Here is a 19,126-nt window from a genome sequence, read left to right as displayed (position 1 = left end):
AAATGTCTGTTGCCTATGTTTGGATCTTGGGAGTTCCTAGTAAAACAGAAAAAACATCTGGGTTTAAAATGAGTGAGCTGTCCCTCTATGGCTCTGAAGGCTTGAGACCTTTTTCATTTGCCTCCATTGCAGAGGATGTCACTTAGTTAAACTGTGTTAAAATACAATTTTGGATTGATTATTTGGTTTTCCAAAGAGGTGGCCCCATTTAGCTGATTCATTCAACACCCAACTTGGGCATATCTCTGTTGAGCACAGAACAGCAGGTACAAAGCATCTTCCTTTCATATCCATGTATGAATGCAATGTTTCATCAAATATAAATAGAAGCCAATTATCATAGTGTTTTACAGCGGGGGGGGGGGGGGAGGCACCGCAACAGCACATGGTAAGCGGCATGGGGGGGGGAGGGGAGAGAACACAAAGCCTGTTTGAAAAAACGCTTCCCAAATCCCTAAGAGCCATGCGCAACACCAGCAAATAGCACTGAGCAGCCCACACACCAACAGACAGGCCTACTTGGGAGTAACCCAGGGCACCACATGGTTGGAGAAAGGCTTTGCGAGAAGCGCCACTCCCCTCTCCGACAGCAGCCCAGCCAGCATGCAGGCCCCACCAGACATATTGGCAAAAAGGTCTCCCCCAACCGCAGTTTTACTTACTCCTTCAGAGTGAGGGAGTTCCCCGTTGCTCTGACTGGAGGAATACAGATTGACGTATTCACCCTCCCCTGCCTCCTCACTGGCGTTTTCACTCTACAGGAGACAGGATGGAAGAAAGTGGGTGACTGGCTTGGTGGGCGGGTGAGCTTTGTGGGCTGAGCACAGTCCATTCAGCAAAGCGAGCAGTCTGGGCTCACAGGGCTGAGACCCTCCCCCCAAAAAAACTTAAAGGTGGCAGGCGGAGAGAATTTACGGCATTCATTCAGTTTCAGGGTCTTTCCAACGGAGCAATTTCCCACCTCTTAAAAGCTGCCCCCCCCCAAATATATATATATTTCAGGATGCATTAATGAGTGTGCAATCAAGGCGTGAGGAGCATCGCAGCTGGAAAATGGGTCTCTTGAAAACCAAGTGACTAATCTGTGCGGAGGGCTGACACAAGCAGATGCCAGCTTTAGATGGCAGAGATGAATGTTCCTTCTGAATTATATTTGGAGGGAGACTTCACACTGTCACCTGGAAAGGTTCACTTTTAGAATGTGTAAGTGCAAGACTCTCCCCGCATTCAGGGAAGTGTCCCCCCCATTGCCATCACAGTGTTCCTACATGCATTACTGGTCTTGGTCCTTATGACTTTGGGGGAGATGCCCAGGGTTCCAATCAGCAGACTGAGCAGGACGTCCCCCCTCAAAAAAAGCACCGGTGTTAGATTACTCTAGCCTGCAGCAAGTGACCTAATGCGCAATACTGCCATCTAAAGAGGTGAACTTCCCTAAGACCATTCTAAAATTACCTAACTGTGGCACTGATTGGGATGTACTGCTTCACTGGAAGGAGGCAAACAGAAGAACAACTCATACAGAAGTGAGATGAGTGGGTCTTTTATGGGTAGGTGCTCTGGACCCACAGAGCCTCTCATGACATGCAGATTGGGAATGACTCCTTTCGTGCCTTAGAATATTCTATGCATCCTACCCCCTACATGAAGGTAAACGGTTTTAGCGATTAGTCTCTTGGTTTCCAAATTTGGCATGCAGCTGAATATTCATAGAGAGGGGAGCAGGGAAGACAACCTGCATGAGAAACAAAAGCCACCAGACTCTCAAAATTAAAATAATCAGGATCACTTTGGGCGGTGGCCTCTCCTGTAGGTTGTGCTCCCTGCCTTCCACCCCACCAGTCTCAATGGGCACCAACCATTGCTGCTACTAGAAGGGTGTGGCCAAAGTGCTGGTGAGCTGGCTGGCAGCTTTTGAAGATTAAGCTTGCAAGGCTGATTTCAGGCATGCCCACCTTGTTCTCTTTCCAGCCATCCAACACGCAACCCCCCCCCCATCATGATCAACACAGTGCACAAGGCAACCTAAGTAGCCTACAACAGAGAGGGTGCCTCGAACGGCCAAGGAGTTCTCACCGAAGATGTCTGGAGAGAATCAGTGAAAGAGGTTTCAGAAGGAAGGCAGACAGAAGCAGTCCCACTAAAGCTGCTCTCCTGAGAGGAAGAGGTAACCCCGCCATCTGCAAGGCCGAGAGGCTGGCCGGCTGCGGCAGACCCTGCCGCCAGGTCAGAGTTCGGAGACTGGTGTGCAGGTGGGAAGCACAGAGGCAGGGAGGAGGCGGTGGAGGCAGATGAGAGAAAAGGAGGGATGGAAACTTGGCTGCGAGGCACAAAGTCTTGGGAGAAAGACCTGAACACCGATTTGTACTGCAGTGGGTGGGGAGAAGACAGCAACAGTGGTGGAGAAGTAAAAGGGCCAAGCCAATGGGGAGGGATTTGGGGAGCAGGGGGAAAGGAGAGAAAGAGAGACAGAGAAAAGAGAAATTAGATCAACAGCAGATCTAGGCAAAGTCACAACGTCAGCTCTAGGCAAAGCGGTCCACGGCCAAGGCGACACCATCGCATCAGCCTCCTTCCTCCCTTCTCTATTCTTTTAATGTTCCTGCCATGCCAAAAAAAAAAAATGAACTGGAGGGCATAGCTGGGACTATGTGCACTAACAAATAAACGAAACATTCCGTACCACAGGAAGTGGCATTCTGCAGTCCACATACCATGATGCAAATCGAGAATATCTACATATTCCTCTCCTATTCTGCACAATCTATTCTGCTTTTTAAAAACAAAACAAAACAAAACAAAACAAAACAAAACAAAACAAAACAAAAGCACTCTAGATTTCACAAGTCAATGAGCCAGACTTGTAAAAAACTCAAAAAAGTAACTAGTTTGTTCACTCCTTCTTGTTCTTTTTTAGTAGGTTGTGTTCTAAAGATGGCTGCAGAAGAGGGGGAAGTCCTCTTCTTTTGCAGCCAGCATGAAAATTTATGATATCAACCTCTTAGCAGACTACTAATTGCTTCTTTAAATGCCTTCTATCTAGCAGACTGGTGGAGGAGAGACAGAGGTGAGAGGAAAATTCCCTTCATCTGTAGCCAGCACAAAACCAAGTAGACTAGTTGATGAGGAATGGAAATATCTGTCATTCTTCCACCAGCCTGCTCTCTTGCCTGCATAAAATTCCCAGTCATCTACAATGAACAAGAGGAGTTGTTACTGAACAGTACTTAGCTACAGAGGAAGCATTTACTCTTGACCATTGATACTGTTGTCCAGTAAACCACCTGGATTCTGATGTGTCAACAGGCACTGCCCATACACTTACAAGCTTGCCATTAATTTTGCAACCACACAGGTTAGTAACTTTCAGTATAATAAGAATTTTTAAAAGAGATTTTCATGAAGCTGAACTCCCTGTATCTAAGACCACTTTGTCTGCTTTTTCTGGACTGTCGTGGAATCACAGAATACACAGATCTCTGGTAGTGTGCAGTATGTTTTCTTTTTTTAAAGGTGCTAGTCCATATGTCTTCAAAAATAAGCTGGAACATACAAGGACAATGCCCAGAGGAAATTCAGCATCTGCAGCTAGGGTTTGCAGTTGTTAGGCAGCAGGGCTCCAGAGTCCTGCCAAGTAAATTTAGCCCTAAATAGCAGAGTCAGAATTTGGAAAATTGCTTTGCATGAGTTACAGAATTCATAGAAACCTGCTTTCCTTGGTACAGAAGTAACTATTTCCTTTGCACATGGCACACACAACACTTGACTGCACCCACACAAAATCCCGGGCATCGTCTTCTTTTCGACATGTGTCCATAGTGGGTGCTAAGATCTGCTTCTGGATAAGAGCCTGATGCTGACTGGGGGCTATTCCCATATTACATAAAAACAGGATAAGCTTGGAACGGCATCTATGAAAATGTATTGATAGGCTTGCCTAAACAACAACGTTTTTAGCAGGCATCAAAAAGAGTACAGCAATTCATGCCTCTGCTGTTGCCATAAGAGGACAAACTCCCACCAGAATGGTACATTCAAAATTTTAAGGAATTGTTAAAAACAAAAGAAGGCTCTAATCCTTATTGATGCAAAGATACCAGAAGGGGGACGGCTGGGTAAGATCTAGGGGGGCTTCAGTGCCAAGCTTAGCCTCTAGCCTCTCTGGCTGAATTGTCAAACAAGCAGAAATTATGCAAACTTACAAAAAACAATGGAGAGCAGATGATATGGCATTTGCTCTATTTGTATAATTTATGAAGGTTGTGGAATTAAAAGAGCTGAGACATGTCTCTGTCAACCAGGCACTCTCCAGATGTTTTGAACTAAAACTCCCATCACCCTCAGTCAGCCCACAGGATCATCCCTCTATCTCCCTCCCTCCACAGCTCTAAAGATCACTACACACACACACACACACACACACACAGAGTGAGAGAGAGTGTGTGTTAATCTTTCTTGCGTTAAGGAGTAATTGGTTTTACAATGCACACCTCAGAACAAGACCTCAAGAAAGTGTCAGGGTTTTGAAAGAAGCAAATGAGCCATGCCAGATCAGTCCCGGAGACCACTGGGCCTTCCCAACTGTGCTTCCCATTGGCAAAAAAAAGGAAAGAGGTGCTGACAGTGTTGTATGGTGGCTAGAGTGTCATGCTATGGCCTGAAAGGCCATTGTTCAGAACTCTGCTTGGCCATGAAGCTCATTGGGTGACCTTGGGCCCTGTCACTACCCCTCTCAGCCTAACCTACCTCATTGAGTTATTATGGGGATTCAGTGAGTGGGTGGGAGAACCACACATGCCACTTTGATCTCCTTGGAGAAAGGAAGGTGACATATGAATGCAATAAATGAATTGTTGTTGGGCTGGGCTCTTAGCACACTTGGCACAGGAGTTTCTTGAGCTGTGAAACGTCAGGTCAAAATAAAACAATATTTGCACAAAGAGCTAATCTGCATTTTGGTGGACACACAAACAGTGATCCAATTTCACACTTTAAAAAAAGTACTCAAACAAGTTGCCCCAGGTGTAAAATCAGCATTTGCAAGACTTCATGGGGCTACGAGTTAAAGCAGGTTGCTAATAGACAACCTGTCCATTGAGCACTCACCCTGATTTGCTAAGCAAATTAGGCTTCATTGGCTATTTAGTGAGTGTTCATCCTAATTCGTTTACAGGGAGGAAAGATGACACTGGGTTGCCCCACATTTTTTGGTGCATTTCCGCTTCACTTTCCTTATCACAGTCTGGTCTTTTGTGGAAGGGGGTCAGCTTCCGCAAATAAAAGTACAAATCTAAGTACAACCAAAACCTGCCGGCACATGACTCACACCCCAAATCAGGAACAGTTGTAATTTATTAGCTTAAACCCCACCCTCTGCCATTGCCCCTTATGCCTGCAACTCTACCCCAAAACTTCCTACATGATGTTATTTTGCTCTCTCCACTTCAAATCTCTCCCTCAAAACCCAACTTTTCATTCATTCATTCATTCATTCAGCTAGCAAAATGTATGTATCACATAATGATAATGATGATGATGATGATGATGATAACAACAACAACAACAATAATGTAAAAATCTCTAAAAAGCTTTACATAACTATGGCATAATATATTCATTAAAAACTAGCAATAAAAAGTGACTATTTAAAAACCAGTAGATATAAAAGGATTACCAGAAAATAGTTAAAACCAACAGTTACACACAGACACACACACGTACATAATAAAATTATGTGCCTAAATAGGTTGGCCTAAGCAAAAGAAGTTTTTAGCAGGAACAGGAAACAGGGAAGGCTCCTGTCTGACACCAACAGGTAGGGAGTTCCATAGAGTAGTTGCTGCAGCATGCACGAGACTGATTACTTGCAAAGGAAAAGAAAACACTGTACAGGTCTTGTAAAATAGCTAGTTCTAGCTTTATCCCCAAGTCCTCACTCCCAAATGTCTAAGTACATCTAATTGCAACTGGGCAGCCAATGCAGTATAATGGTTGGAGTGTTGAACCAGGGAGCCTAGAGTTCAAATCCTCACTCGGCCATGAAACTCCCTGGGCTAGTCACTGTCGCTCAGCCTAATTTACCTCACAGGGTAGTTGTGAGGATAAAACAGGGAGGGGGCAGAACCATGGGCACCATCTCTGAATGCGTTAAATAGCTGCTTTTACAGATAATCTACATAAATGTTAGGAAATAAAGAAAAAAATCTTGAGCTCCTTGGTGGAAAAAGTGCTATATGAAATGCAATCAATAAATAAATTGCTGGCAGCCACCCCTTGCTATCTTCCTTGATCCATTGTTCTTTTCCTGCCCACTGTCTGGACAGAAACCCACATGCAGCCTGCTACTACTAGGAAGGCTAAAAAAAAGGTCCCACCCAAGACAGAGAAGCCGGCGGCTCACACTTTACCTCCCGACCGTCTACTGACGGAGCAGTTTTCCCCTTTACCGAATCAAGCGCAGCCTGCCCAAGACCGTCTCCCATCTCCTGTCTTTGGGACTTGACTGGATTTTCCATGCATAAAGAATTGAGAAGAGGGTAAGCGGGGGGGGGGCGGGGGGACGGGGACAGGGGGGTAATCTAGGTGGCTGAAACTAAAGGTGTATGGAGGGGGGAAGGAGAGGCATCCTGTGCCCATAAGAGGAAGATACTGGTTTCCAGATGAGGCTCTTCTTGCCCCTCCCTGCCTGCTTTGTTCCAGATGAGCAGAGCCAGTGGGAATGTGTGCGCAGGGGGTGGGTGGAGGGGTCCTGCACCATCAGCCTTTGGTGTTGCCTCAGTAACCCCGACAGCCCTAATCTCCATATTGATTCTGGGTCACGGACAGCAGTTTGGAGAGTCTCTCGTGCCTGCCTGGCCCGAAAACATTAAATCCCCAGTTAAGACTCCTGGCTCATGACATCACCCTAGCTCAGCAAATCTCATTCTGCTGGCCCAGGCTGCCTGATACCTTTGGCGTGATCAGCTCAGCCCACTGGGGAGAGATTTGTGGAAGTTGTAGGTTGGAGGGTGTCCTGTTCAGGATCTAGTTATTTCACTGCACACGCATGCTCTCTTACTCTCTGTTTTAGTGGAAAGCTCAGTAGTTAAGAACACTGGCTCTGCATGCCAAAGGACCCAGCCTCAATCCCCAGCATCTTTTATTCAGAATCATGAAGACTATAGTCTTACATTACATTTAGATGAAGGACAGTAATTCAGTGACGAAGAACATATTCTGCATGCAGAAGGTCCCATGTTCAATGCCCAGTGGCATCTCCAGGTATAGCTGGGAAGGTCCCCTGCCTGAAACCCTGAAAAGCTGCTGCCAGTCAGGGTAGGTAATACTGAGCTAGATGGACCAATGGTTTGACTTGGTACAAAGCAACTTATTGGGTTTCTGCTTAATCCAGCACTTGCGTGAGGGAAACCTTAGGTTCAACCCTTGATGGCAACTCAATCTCGGTCTGGGGAAATCCCCTGCCTTAGACCCTGGAGAGCTACTGCTGTCCATCATTGTCCATTCTGTTTTAGCAGGTCCCAAGCAACCAGGAATGGAAGATAGAACTGATAATAGAACCAGCATCATCACGAAGAATAAAAGGAAACAAGTTAGAAATATCAATTAAGGACTGAAGAGCCACAAAGGGTACAATCTGGCCAGACTTAACTGTCTTTCTTTCTTTCCTTTCTAAAAAAGTTTCTAGTTCTTATGCCTGCCAACAGATACTGGAAAATATACGGGCAATGTCTGCTGAAATCTCAGTGACGGCCATCCATCTACCCACCCACCCAATAAAATGTATACAATGCTGGATTGTAAAAAAAAACCCAACAACCCTCAAAGTAATTTTCCAAAAGAGATGAAACAATAAAATTATCAATAAGGAAAATAACAATAATTTAAGACTTTTGAAAAGTCAAACTAAGAATAGACTAAAAACAGATTAAAACTTGCATCAGTTTTCTAACATTTGGGTTTAAACAAAACTGTTTTTAGTGGGTGTGTGCAAATACAATTCCTAGTGGTATGGGGGGGTAGGTGGGAGCTTTGCTCTTCTGCCTAATGGGGTAGGCAAACTCACCTGGCAAACTCAGAACAATGCTGCCGAACAGAGCTAAATGCAGACTTGTTGCAGAATTTATGCAAATATGGTTGCAAAATTTACTGAGCTTGCAGAAGCGCGCGCACACACACACACAGACCATTGCCTGGGTACAATTTTTTATTTTATTTCTTGAAGGCAGCTACTGTTATGATTTCTCGAGGGACTGTCCCCGCCCCTCCTTAGAGCAGATCAGCGTGTCTGGAATCAGGCAGTGGAATCTTAACTATGCAGTCATGCTGGGACCAGTGCCAATTATGAAGCAAGTATTTAACAATATGCGTGTGTCTATATGTGCCGGAGGGCGTGGCTGAGAAGACTTTAGGTCTTTTGTCTACCTGGATATCCTCCTCACTGATCGCCGGCTGATAAACCAAAGCAAAGCAAACTTCTCCAGAAAACACTGGTGCTTCCACCCCTTAGCCCACGTTTCTTTCTTTCTTTGAAGGATCCAATAGCCAGGAAGAGGGACCATCCAGTCCACAGAATTGCCACAAGCTTAACAAATCGCAGCTGAGGATTTAAACTTGGAAGCTGTCCGGCGCCTGTGGGTTCTCCCCCTCCTCTGCCTCCTGCAGGGTCAGATGGGTTAAAGCCAACAGCTGACTGTGGCCTGGAAACCCCCCAGCAAGGGCTCCTCTGTCAAGTGAGCAATTCTCCAGTGGGAAAGCAGAACTGAGGCAATGCAGAACAGAAGCTTTGGAAGACAAGGGCTTTTAAATAATAAAGATGAAATGGTCAGCCAAAATCAGCCTAGGGTCAGAGGAAGAGATTGTGTGTTTGTTTTTGTTTTAAATAGAAAGCTAGCTGAATGAAGACCAACAGTTGTTACTTTGGGGCATGATTCATACTGCCAAAGGTTGCAGAATTATAGCTGATTGGGAGGGTCTTGGGCAATAAGCCTAGTTTGCCAAAAGATTAAAACAAATAAATGGCACTATAAGTGACAGGAAAACACACAGGAAAGTGCAGGGTGACATTTGGCTCTGACACAATGTCATCTAACTTCCCTGCAATCAAATCAGAATGAACGCTCACTAAATAGCCAATGTCGTCTAAAATTCCTGCAAACAAACCAGAACAGATCCTTAATAACCTGCTTGTCTTAATAACCAGCAGGGGACAATGCCAGAACTTAGAATGCGAGGGGGTAACTTAAGTGAGGATGTCTAAATGTGTGTCTCCAAGGAGAACAAGGTAAAGTGTTAGTCTCCCAACTCAAGAGGACTGGCTTTAAACAGTGCGGGCTAGAAGTCCGGCTCATTTACCTTGATCTACCTTCATTTGCTCACACAAAGCTTACGCAGAGGCCAGACACTGCATGGTACTCACTAGCATTCATTCTGAGCTTGGGAAGGGCAGTTTTGGGACGCGGGTGGCGCTGTGGGTAAAACCTCAGTGCCTAGGACTTGCTGATTGTAAGGTCAGCAGTTCGAATCCCCGCGGCGGGGTGAGCTCCCGTCGTTCGGTCCCAGCTCCTGCCCACCTAGCAGTTCGAAAGCACCCCTAAGTGCAAGTAGATAAATAGGTACCACTCCGGCGGGAAGGTAAACGGCGTTTCCGTGTGCGGCACTGGTGCTGGCTCGCCAGTTGCAGCTCCGTCACGCTGGCCACGTGACCTGGAAGTGTCTTTGGACGGCGCTGGCTCCCGGCCTCTTGAACAAGATGAGTGCACAACCCTAGAGTCGGTCACGACTGGCCCGTACGGGCAGGGGTACCTTTACCTTTACCTTCATTTGCTCACACAAAGCTTACGCAGAGGCCAGACACTGCATGGTACTCACTAGCATTCATTCTGAGCTTGGGAAGGGCAGTTTTACAGCAATGAGCATCCACCCTGATTTGCCAGGGTGTTCGAGTGTGCAGTGGTACCTCGCAAGACGAATGCCTCGCAAGACGGAAAACTTGCTAGACGAAAGGGTTTTTGGTTTTTTGAGTTGCTTTGCAAGATGATTTCCCCTATGGGCTTGCTTCGCAAGACGGAAACGTCTTGCAAGTTTGTTTCCTTTTTCTTAAAACCTTTAATACAGTTGCGACTTGACTTCGAGGAGCAACTCATAGCATGCGGTGTGGTAGCCTTTTTTGAGGTTTTTGAAGACTTTGGTGATTTTTGAAGCTTTTCCAAAACTTTTCCGACACCGTGCTTCGCAAGACGAAAAAAATGGCAAGACGACAAAACTTGTGGAACGAATTCATTTCGTCTTGCGAGGCACCACTGTGTTTCCATGTCTTCCCGTTAAACATTTGTTCATCCCACACTTTTCAGCACACTTCTCCATTGCTTTCCTAAGTTGTTGTATTTTAAGTGGATTTGTTGCACTGGGCTAGGGCAACCCAGTGCTTTAATTCACAACCGTCACACAAACCTAAAGTTCTGGTTTGGGCCTGAATCCCTCACACTAAATTACTGACCATCTGGGGGCACCCTGGACCTGGATAAAGGTTCAAAACATGGGTCTGGCCACTGGCTCCCAAGAAAATCACTCTCTCAGCTTCAATCCCTTTTTTGCTAAGGGGGAAAGGGTGATCTTAAGGCACTGCTCACCCACCTCCGGGGTAATAGTTCCATTTCACTACCAACCTAAGGAGCTGAGGCTGACATTTTGTTTTGTTTTTTTGTTCTCACAAGCAGAATGGGTAAGGAGACTGCCCTTTACTAAATAAACAAAATCTATCACATTGGTTTTCTACATTCTTCATTTTTCAAGTCTTAAGATCACTTCTCCTCAAGAAAATTCATCAATATTTTTATGCAAATTTCTAATGACTACATTTTTGTATGCAGTTTTTGTCTAATAAACATGTTTTTGCAAGCAATTTCTCCTAATGTACAGCATTTTTGTATGTATTGTTTTACTAGATAACTGCATTGCAAAATCTGGAGAAGTGGGAATTAGGTATTTTCTTATTAAAACAAACAAAAATGCATTTCTTTTACATCCCTATGTAAAACTAGTTCCTGGAACTTTTCTCTACCCTGCCTTCTTCACAAGAACACTACTGCTTTAAATGCATAGTGAAGATGAGGCCTTATTCCAGAGAGCCAGCAAAAGTGACACTCATTTTCAGTGGCTGAATTCCACTGCTGCCACAGAGCAGCCTCCCTCATCATGGTACCTCCAGAAGTTGTCAGGACTCCAACTCCCATCACCGCTGACCATTGGCTACATTAGCTGGGGCTGATGGGAGCTGTAGTCTAACCATGTCTGGAGGATACCAGGTTAAGTGAAAGCAGCTGAACTACAATTCTCATCATCCCTGTGCAGGTTGGGGCTTATGCAAACACCTGCAGAGAGTTGGGGGAGGCTGAAAGATTCTAGTCCTGATAGAGAAGGAAGAAAGTATATTCCAAAAATCACTGAACATCACTAGGGAAGGAAACAAAATGGCGCAGAAGGAGCTACTGGGATGGAACTAGGAAAGATCCTCTATGCAACCTCATTTATTGCACAGTTGATTTTCAAAGGCAATGGATGGGTGGGTAATACAGCACGTGGTTCTGGATGCAGAAAGCCTAAGAGTCAAATCTAATTTCAAGGCTTGCAAGCAGCAGAGCTAGAACAGGCCCCTGCAGTGGACCATGGAGAGATGTCGTTGTTCAGAATAGGTTAGGTAAGTACCATTCAACCTTGGATCCCTAGATGTTGTTGGACTACAACTCCCAGCATATCTCCCCATTGGCTAAGGGTGTTTCTCATCATGGGACTCCCTGGCAAATGTCCCTACTCCTGTCAGCTACTAGCCACCTCTTTCCTCCCTCCCATATATTCCTGCTGGATGCAAGGAGTGGAGCTTACCTGAAGGACCAGCCCAGACATTGTGGTCTTCATCAGAGGCTTTTCTCTGTGTGCTTTGACTGCGGCTGGTATGGAGTGACCCCATGAGAACAAGCCCTTTTCAGTGGCGCCTGCCCTTACCCTCCCAGTTTGTGGAATGCTCTTGCTAGGGAGCTTTCTGGCCTCAGGTTAGGCAGTTTTTATTACTCAGACCCTTGGTAGTGAAGTGAGCCTCTACTGTGATGTTCACCTTTGAGAGGGGTGTGGTAGGACTTGTCCCACTAATTGGATGAGTGTTTTAGGAATGTTGTATGGTACAGTGGTTTAACAATCAATTCCTTGTCCCAGGGAACTCTGGGAATAGTAGCTTTGTGAGGAAAGTAAGGGGTCTCCTAATAACTCCCAACACCTTTAACAAGTTACAGTTCCTAGGATTCTGTGGATGAAGCCATGACTGTTTAAAGTGGTACAAAGTAGTGCAGTGGCAAATTCAGAAGTGCAGGGTCCCTTCACGATTGTCATAGCTATGCTCCCTCACAGCTGAAGCCCCTTGTCAGTGTTCCTAAGTGCTTAGCTTTGGTGCATGCATAACAACTTCTCCAGAAGTTGTTCTTCTCCAGAGTTTCCCTGAGTCAATCCTCAGTGGCTGGCTCATCTCCTTTCACTCTGATTGGCTCCAACCAGCTCCAATCAGCACAAAGGGTGAGAAGACTTCTCAGTAGCTGAAAAGCTCCTCTTTCACGCCAATCAGGATGCTGGAGACAGGGATTCTTGCTGTGGAAATAGCAATCAGTCTCTGTCCCCTCCTGATCCCCTGCAACACTATGCCTCTGGTGGCTTGTTACTGCTTTAAATGTATGGTGCAGTTATGGCTGGTATATTTGGCACCCAAAGAATCACAAACACATTGCCCCCTCCCCCACAACACACACCCCACCACCATCTGGGGCAGTAAATCACAGCCGCCACCCCCCACCAAAGAGACAGCAGGAGTCAGCAAGACAAGACAAGAAGTCCAAAGTTAGTAACTCACCGAGTGCACAGGAAGGGTGCTATGCTGGTGGAGGAAGGAATTAGAGATGGACATAGTGAGGCCCTGAGCCGTGCCAATGTCCTCGGTGGCGATGGGCACTTTAGGTGGCTGGACACAGTAGGAGACAGAGGAGAAGGAGGAGGAGGCAGCAAAAGAGGCCTGCTGGAGGAAGAGAGAATGAGAGAGGAAGAGGAAGAAAGAGGAAGAAAGGAGGAGGAGGGAAGAAAGGGGGGAAAGAATGGCCTCAAGCCAGGCCCTGTAAACTCCCAGATCAAACAGCTGACAGGGGCAGGATCTTTTGAGACCTGCATAGCTTCTTATTCTTCTACATTGCTAAAGGAAATAGACGAAATTATAGAAAAGAAGGGAATATCTTCAACAGGATCTTTGTTTCATTTCAATGTTTTGCAGTGCAAGTTTATGAGAAAACATCTAAAATACAGAACCGGCTGCCTGTGTTTGATTTGCCATGTTAATTGTAAAGCCGGGCTCTCTCTGCAGACAAAAAGTCTGCTACGACTTTAAATTAGAAAACACCAGAAAAGGTAGATTGTCCCACAAGAACTAACCCCCCAAAGAGTTTTTGCCATTTTTGAGAGTTTCTGCTATTTAACTATTATGGAATTCCCATAATGGGTATCTGGTTGGCCACTGTGAGGACAGGATGCTGAACTAGCTGGGTCCTGGGCCCTTGGCCTGATCCAGCAGGGCTCTTCTTGTGTTCTACATCCACTGTCAAAGACAATATGCCTCTGAATGCCAGATTTGGAAGCAGGAAGAGAGCTATTGCACTCAAGTCCTGCTCATAGGCTTTCCATTGGGGCACTTGGTTTGCCAATATGAGAGCAGAATGCTTGACTAGATTGGCCCCTGGCCTGGAGGTCTACGGTGATAGCACAACCTCCATGCCCAGTTGATGAGGAACAACTGGAGAGCACTGTTGCACACAGGTCCCACTTGTGAGCATCTAGTTGACCATGGTGAGAACCAGATGCTAGACTAGACAGGCCTCCTTTGGCCTGATCCAGCAGCCAGACTCTTCCGATGTTTGAATCCAATGCCTTCACCCTGGTGGCTTTTGGGTTGTATGGTCAAGGCCCTATAAATTACCCAAGTAAGTGAAATAAAAACAAAATCATCTATAAACATTCGGTGGGAGAGAAGAACTACAAGTAATGGGGCCTGTCTCTTCGGCAAGGTGGATAAACAAATCTGAAATCTGGTGGGTCAGGAAGAGGAGGAAAGGAGCACTCACCAACTGCCGCTGTTTTGGTGGGAGGGCAGGGGGTGGAGCAAGATCCTGCCCAGAGTCAGCACTGCTGAAGGAGTCGTTGAACCCATAAACCTCCATCAGGTGCTTGTTCTTCTGTTGGTAGATGTGTTCATTCTGCGGTGTCTGGTAGAACATAGAAGGCTGTGGTTCTGAGTAGTCCTCTACAAACTGCATATAGGCCATCACTGGAACAGAAAAGACACAGGAGGGTGTGAGTGGGTTACCCACCTGGGAGGCTTCTGGGGAACCTTCTCTTCCCCAGCACCACTGGCTGCATCAATGGATCAAGGTATAGAACCAATCCAAGCTATCTTTGCCATTTCAGCTGTGTGGTAGGTAGCCATGACCACCAATGAGATTTTGCTCATCCTATAGTGGAGGAAAAGGATCCTTACATCCACCAACCCTCATCCTCCGAAGGCCATTATGGCACCTGTGCACCTGTCAATCGCCTGACATCACAGTGAGGTCAGGGGAAGCATTTCTATCTGCTTGCGTAGTTTGGAAATGAAGTTATGTAGGCAAAGGCACAGGGATTTGATCAGTGGCATCAGCAAGCCCAACACCTGATGCCGGGTCTTGACCAGGCTGGCATGGTTTGCAGGGGCAGACAGCCTCACAGGCAAAGTAGGCCACTGAGAACAAGATACTGGTGGATGATGGGCTGGAGGTTCCCTAATGCTGTTCTATATGAGGGGGGAAAGCATGGCTTCCCTTGAGGAATCTGGGGATTTCCCATTTGGAGGGGATGTGGGAAATTGGCCTGGTTACATCACAGCAAAGAATGAAGAAGAAGAAATCAGTGAAACTTGTAGACGACAATACAAGGTAATACATGGTTTCCCTGGAACTTGCATATGTCACTGTAGAAGAAGAAGAAGAAGAAGAAGAAGAAGAAGAAGAAGAAGAAGAAGAAGAAGAAGAGTAGTAGTAGTAGTAGTAGTAGTAGTAGTAGTAGTTTGGATTTGATATCCCGCTTTATCACTACCCTAAGGAGTCTCAAGGGGACGTGGGTGGTGCTGTGGGTTAAACCACAGAGCCTAGGACTTGCCAATCAGAAGGTTGGCAGTTCGAATCCCCGCAACGGGGTGAGCTCCCGTTGCTCGGTCCCTGCTCCTGCCCATCTAGCAGTTCAAAAGCACATCAAAGTGCAAGTAGATAAATAGGTACCACTCCGGCGGGAAAGTAAATGGTGTTTCCGTGTGCTGCTCTGGTTCGCCAGAAGCGGCTTAGTCATGCTGGCCACATGACCAGGAAGCTGTATGCCAGCTCCCTCGGCCAATAAAGCAAGATGAGCGTCGCAACCCCAGAGTCGGCCACGACTGGACCTAATGGTCAGGGATCTCTTTACCTTTAAGGAGTCTCAAAGTGGCTAACAATCTCCTTTTCCCTTCCTCCCCCACAACAAACACTCTGTGAGGTGAGTGAGGCTGAGAGACTTCAGAGAAGTGTGACTAGTCCAAGGTCACCCAGCAGCTGCACGTGGAGGAGCGGGGAAGTGAACCCAGTTCACCAGATTACGAGTCTACCGCTCTTAACCACTATACCGCACTGGCTCATTCGCATTTCCTGAAATAGTAAGTGAATCCAAATGTACCCATTTTTCTAGATTAACACCTCCAGATTTTGTACATTCCCCATCCTCCAAAAATGTGTAACAAAAAAAAGTATATTGAAGAGGGAAAGGTGCATAAAACTGTATATTAGTGAAAATAATGAACCATAATGCATTCTATATGGGGAAATTAAACAAATATGTGCATTAGATAAAATTAAATACAACAATGTGTGAGTTGAGAGAAAGAAATGCACACCTGAATGCTGAGAAGTCATCCCAGTGACTTTTTTTAAAATGCAAAGTGATGTGGAAATGTGGAGAACTGAAAATTGGAAAAATGAACTGAGAGAAAACTTCCAGACTCCAGCTCCACCTGCAGCCAACATGGCTAATAGTCAGGGATGATGAGAGATGTAGTCCAGCAATATCCAGAGGGCCATAATCACCTTGCCTGTGATCTGGGTCATTACTGTCTGCACTGACAGGCAGAGCCTCTCTAGGGTTTCAGGCAGAAGTCTTCCCCCACCGTTCCTGGAGATGGCAGGGATTCACCCTAGAGTTCCTACATGCAACCATGTGCTCTACCACTGTGGAATGTTGGAAGTACAACAGCAGGGATCATTTAGTTGGTATGATTGGCTATGTGGTTCCAAGGGAGTTTTCCTCCGTATATTTGGATGTTTGTCTTCCTGCTATGTACAGGAACCAAAAAAAACACAAAACCTCTCTGTTCCTTTCTCCTCAAACTATACACAGTTTTTTCTGGTGTGCACAGGGAAGTATTATCAGGCCTTTTTGCTCTAGACTCAATCTGCATTATTTTAAGTGACTCTACTAACATGGAGCCCCTTCCTGAGCTGCAATGGGCACATGAGCCATGAGAAACGGAGTCAATTTCGCACTTACTGTGTTTGTTTTTCTTCTCTGGCAGAGGTGGCGGTTTCTCAGAGTCACTAGTGGAGTCCGGAATGAGAAAGTCAGTGAGGAATTCAACGGGGGCTGGGGAGTTCCCTGGCTGGAAGGGCAGCACGGTGGCAAAAGGCGTGATGGTCATAGTGGGGAGCAGGGTGGGGTTGTGCAGATCGTCCTCTGAAATGTTGTCATACTGCGAGGGGTGCCTCTCGAACAAGACACGGCAGCCGGAAGTATCAAAAGTAGGGTTGACTGTCCCCCTCCTCTTCTTCTCTGGGAGAGCCGGAGGGACCTCAGCAGCCAAAGCGGCCGCCACTGGCAGCTGGAAAGTGCGTCCGTAGAACGGGGAGCCGGCCTCCCCCAGAGACTCTGGCAAAGGGCTGAGGGCGGTGGGCCCCTGCTGAGGTAACTGGTCGGCATTCGAGAGGTCCTGCTGCAGGAACTCGTAGTCTGGATCATAATGATCTGTGGAGAACAGAATAGAGGCAACCGTCAGGAGACTGAGCAACAGTGAGCCCCAACTGCTAGGTCAGAAGGGTGCTGATACACATCAGGACAGACTAGCAGTGGGTGGTGCCCCTTGGGACTGGTGGGGCAGAATCAGAGGTGGATTTAAGGGAGCACGGCAAGTTCAGTCACACTGAGCGTGGAGCCTCAGGGGCACCACAACTATTATGTAGCCTGGAAGGCAAGAGGTGGGGAGGAGGAGGTGCCAAATTTTGGCATCGCAAAGGGCACTGCTGATCATTGAGGCCCCAGGGTCTGCCACTCACAGGAAGTCAGGGAGGCCAACAGTAAGTGGCTCCATACACAATGACAGGCAGAGCCAACTAAGGCCACATCAACACCATATATTTCAAGTACCATGACACCACTTTAAGCGGCCATGGCTTCCCCCAAGTAATTCTGGAAGCTGTGGCTTGGTAAGGGTGCTGAGAGTTGTTAAGGGAACCCTATTTCCTTCACACAACTACTATTTCCCAGAGATCCCTGTGAAGAGGGAGTGGCTGTTAAACCACTCTGTCCTGAGCATTCAGCTTCAATGAATAATCCTCTCTCAATCCAGTTTCTCCACACCAGGCATCATTTTTACTATACACCTCTATTACATCTCCCTCTTATTTGCCTTTTCTTTAAACTGCACACAAAAAGCAGCACCAGAATAGGGCCTTCTCAGTGGTGGCTTCCTGTTTGCAGAACAGTCCCTTCCCAGCAAGGCTCCATTAGCAGCTGTCACTATCTGGTCTTACTTGCCAGGCAAAAACATTTTTATTCACCCAGTCTTCTGGCCCTTAGTTTTCTGCTCTCTTTCTTTTTTAGCAGGATAGGTTGAGTAGAATAAAACATAACATATACTTTATCATTCTAGGTTGTCTCCAGACATTTGTTTCTGTAAGTTGCTTTGAGTTCACATTTGTGAAAAGGAGCCACTAATCAATCACCATCAGCTTAGATGCTACAGAGGCATTTCTAAACACCAGGCCCCCAAAACCCAAGCTGCAGGGTGCATGTACCCTGTCCCCTTTCCCCTCTCCAGGTCCTCTGGCAAGAACAGCCACTCCCTACCTAGCGTTTCACAGCTTGTGTTGCGGGAGCACTGCCCGCTGTCACAGTCCAGCGAGGAGAGCTGCTCATCGGATTTGCTGAGCTTGCCCATGCTGTTGTATGGCGAGAGGCGGGGGGATTCCCCGCCATAGGACTGGCTGCCTCCTGACAGCCTCCGCTGCGCGTAACAGTCCGCATCAAAATCCTGGAGGCACAGAAGAAGAAGAGGAGGGGAGTTATGTTTGTTTCATTTATTCAAGGTATTTATTTTATTTAAATATTTACAAGCCACACTTTCATTAAAAATAAATAACAAAGCGGTGAACAACAAAGGAATGATATAATGTGAAAACATCAATAAAATGCTTTCAGGTTTTAATGCGTTTTGAAAAGTTAAGGTTTTGTTGTCTTGGAATGTTTGGGAGTTGCATTGCGGGAATTTAGTTTTATTTATTTATTTCGTTTATATTCCGCCTTTCCTCCAAGGAGTTCAATGTGCTGTACACAGTTCTTCCAGTTGTGGGGGTGGGGGCAGGAGGGTGATTTGGCAGGGGTGGAGCCAAAAGACATCCCACACACATGGGGAGAGCATCAGCTGTTTCCAGCTTTACGTAAAGTATATAACCCCCTCCATGTTTATCTACTTAAGAAACTAGGCTTCTCAACCTTTGCAATAAAACTGTCTCACTTCCCTCCCCACCCCCCTAAAAAGCTACACACACACACACACACACACACACACACACACACACACACACAGAGGCAAAGGTAGTCTATACCAAACACAGACCCAGACATACAGATTCAACATGGCACCCCTCCTTTTAATGATGAATGGGGAGAGGGGGCAACATGTGCCCCCATCACTGTGCTGGGCCAGGCCAAGCCTTTCAACTTCCTTGCCCTGGTCAGTGACAAAATAGGGACCAACATCATGCAGTGCCCA

The 19,126-nt window shown here is 46.5% G+C and overlaps 1 protein-coding gene and 1 long non-coding RNA gene across 12 annotated transcripts in view; one reads left to right on the top strand and one right to left on the bottom strand.

Moving 5' to 3' along the window:
* Positions 1-19,126, bottom strand: part of RAPGEF1 (Rap guanine nucleotide exchange factor 1) — a 109,300-nt gene that overhangs the window by 22,340 nt on the left and 67,834 nt on the right. For 3 of the 11 annotated variants that reach the window (XR_014521522.1, XM_083485512.1, XM_083485515.1), the window contains exons 8-13: positions 18,202-18,385; positions 16,630-17,100; positions 14,148-14,350; positions 12,893-13,054; positions 2,077-2,367; positions 663-755 (exon numbers count right to left, since the gene is read on the bottom strand). Coding sequence is in view for 9 of the 11 variants with exons in the window: in XM_083485512.1 (XP_083341638.1) it covers positions 663-755; positions 2,077-2,367; positions 12,893-13,054; positions 14,148-14,350; positions 16,630-17,100; positions 18,202-18,385 (1,404 nt within the window). In the remaining 2 variants the exon portion in view is untranslated. The remainder of the gene's footprint in view (positions 1-662; positions 756-2,076; positions 2,368-12,892; positions 13,055-14,147; positions 14,351-16,629; positions 17,101-18,201; positions 18,386-19,126) is intronic. The other 8 variants (XR_014521521.1, XM_083485514.1, XM_083485516.1 and 5 more) reach the window with 7 other exon arrangements.
* LOC310698475 lies at positions 2,081-9,387 on the top strand. The gene is made up of 4 exons (XR_014521546.1): positions 2,081-2,167; positions 6,324-7,626; positions 8,222-8,345; positions 8,532-9,387. It is a non-coding gene; the product is annotated as an uncharacterized lncRNA (long non-coding RNA).

Source organism: Podarcis liolepis (assembly GCF_965112155.1).
Source record: "Podarcis liolepis genome assembly, chromosome: Z".
Classification (NCBI taxonomy): domain Eukaryota; kingdom Metazoa; phylum Chordata; class Lepidosauria; order Squamata; family Lacertidae; genus Podarcis; species Podarcis liolepis.
This window is presented reverse-complemented; position numbering and strand designations above follow the sequence as displayed.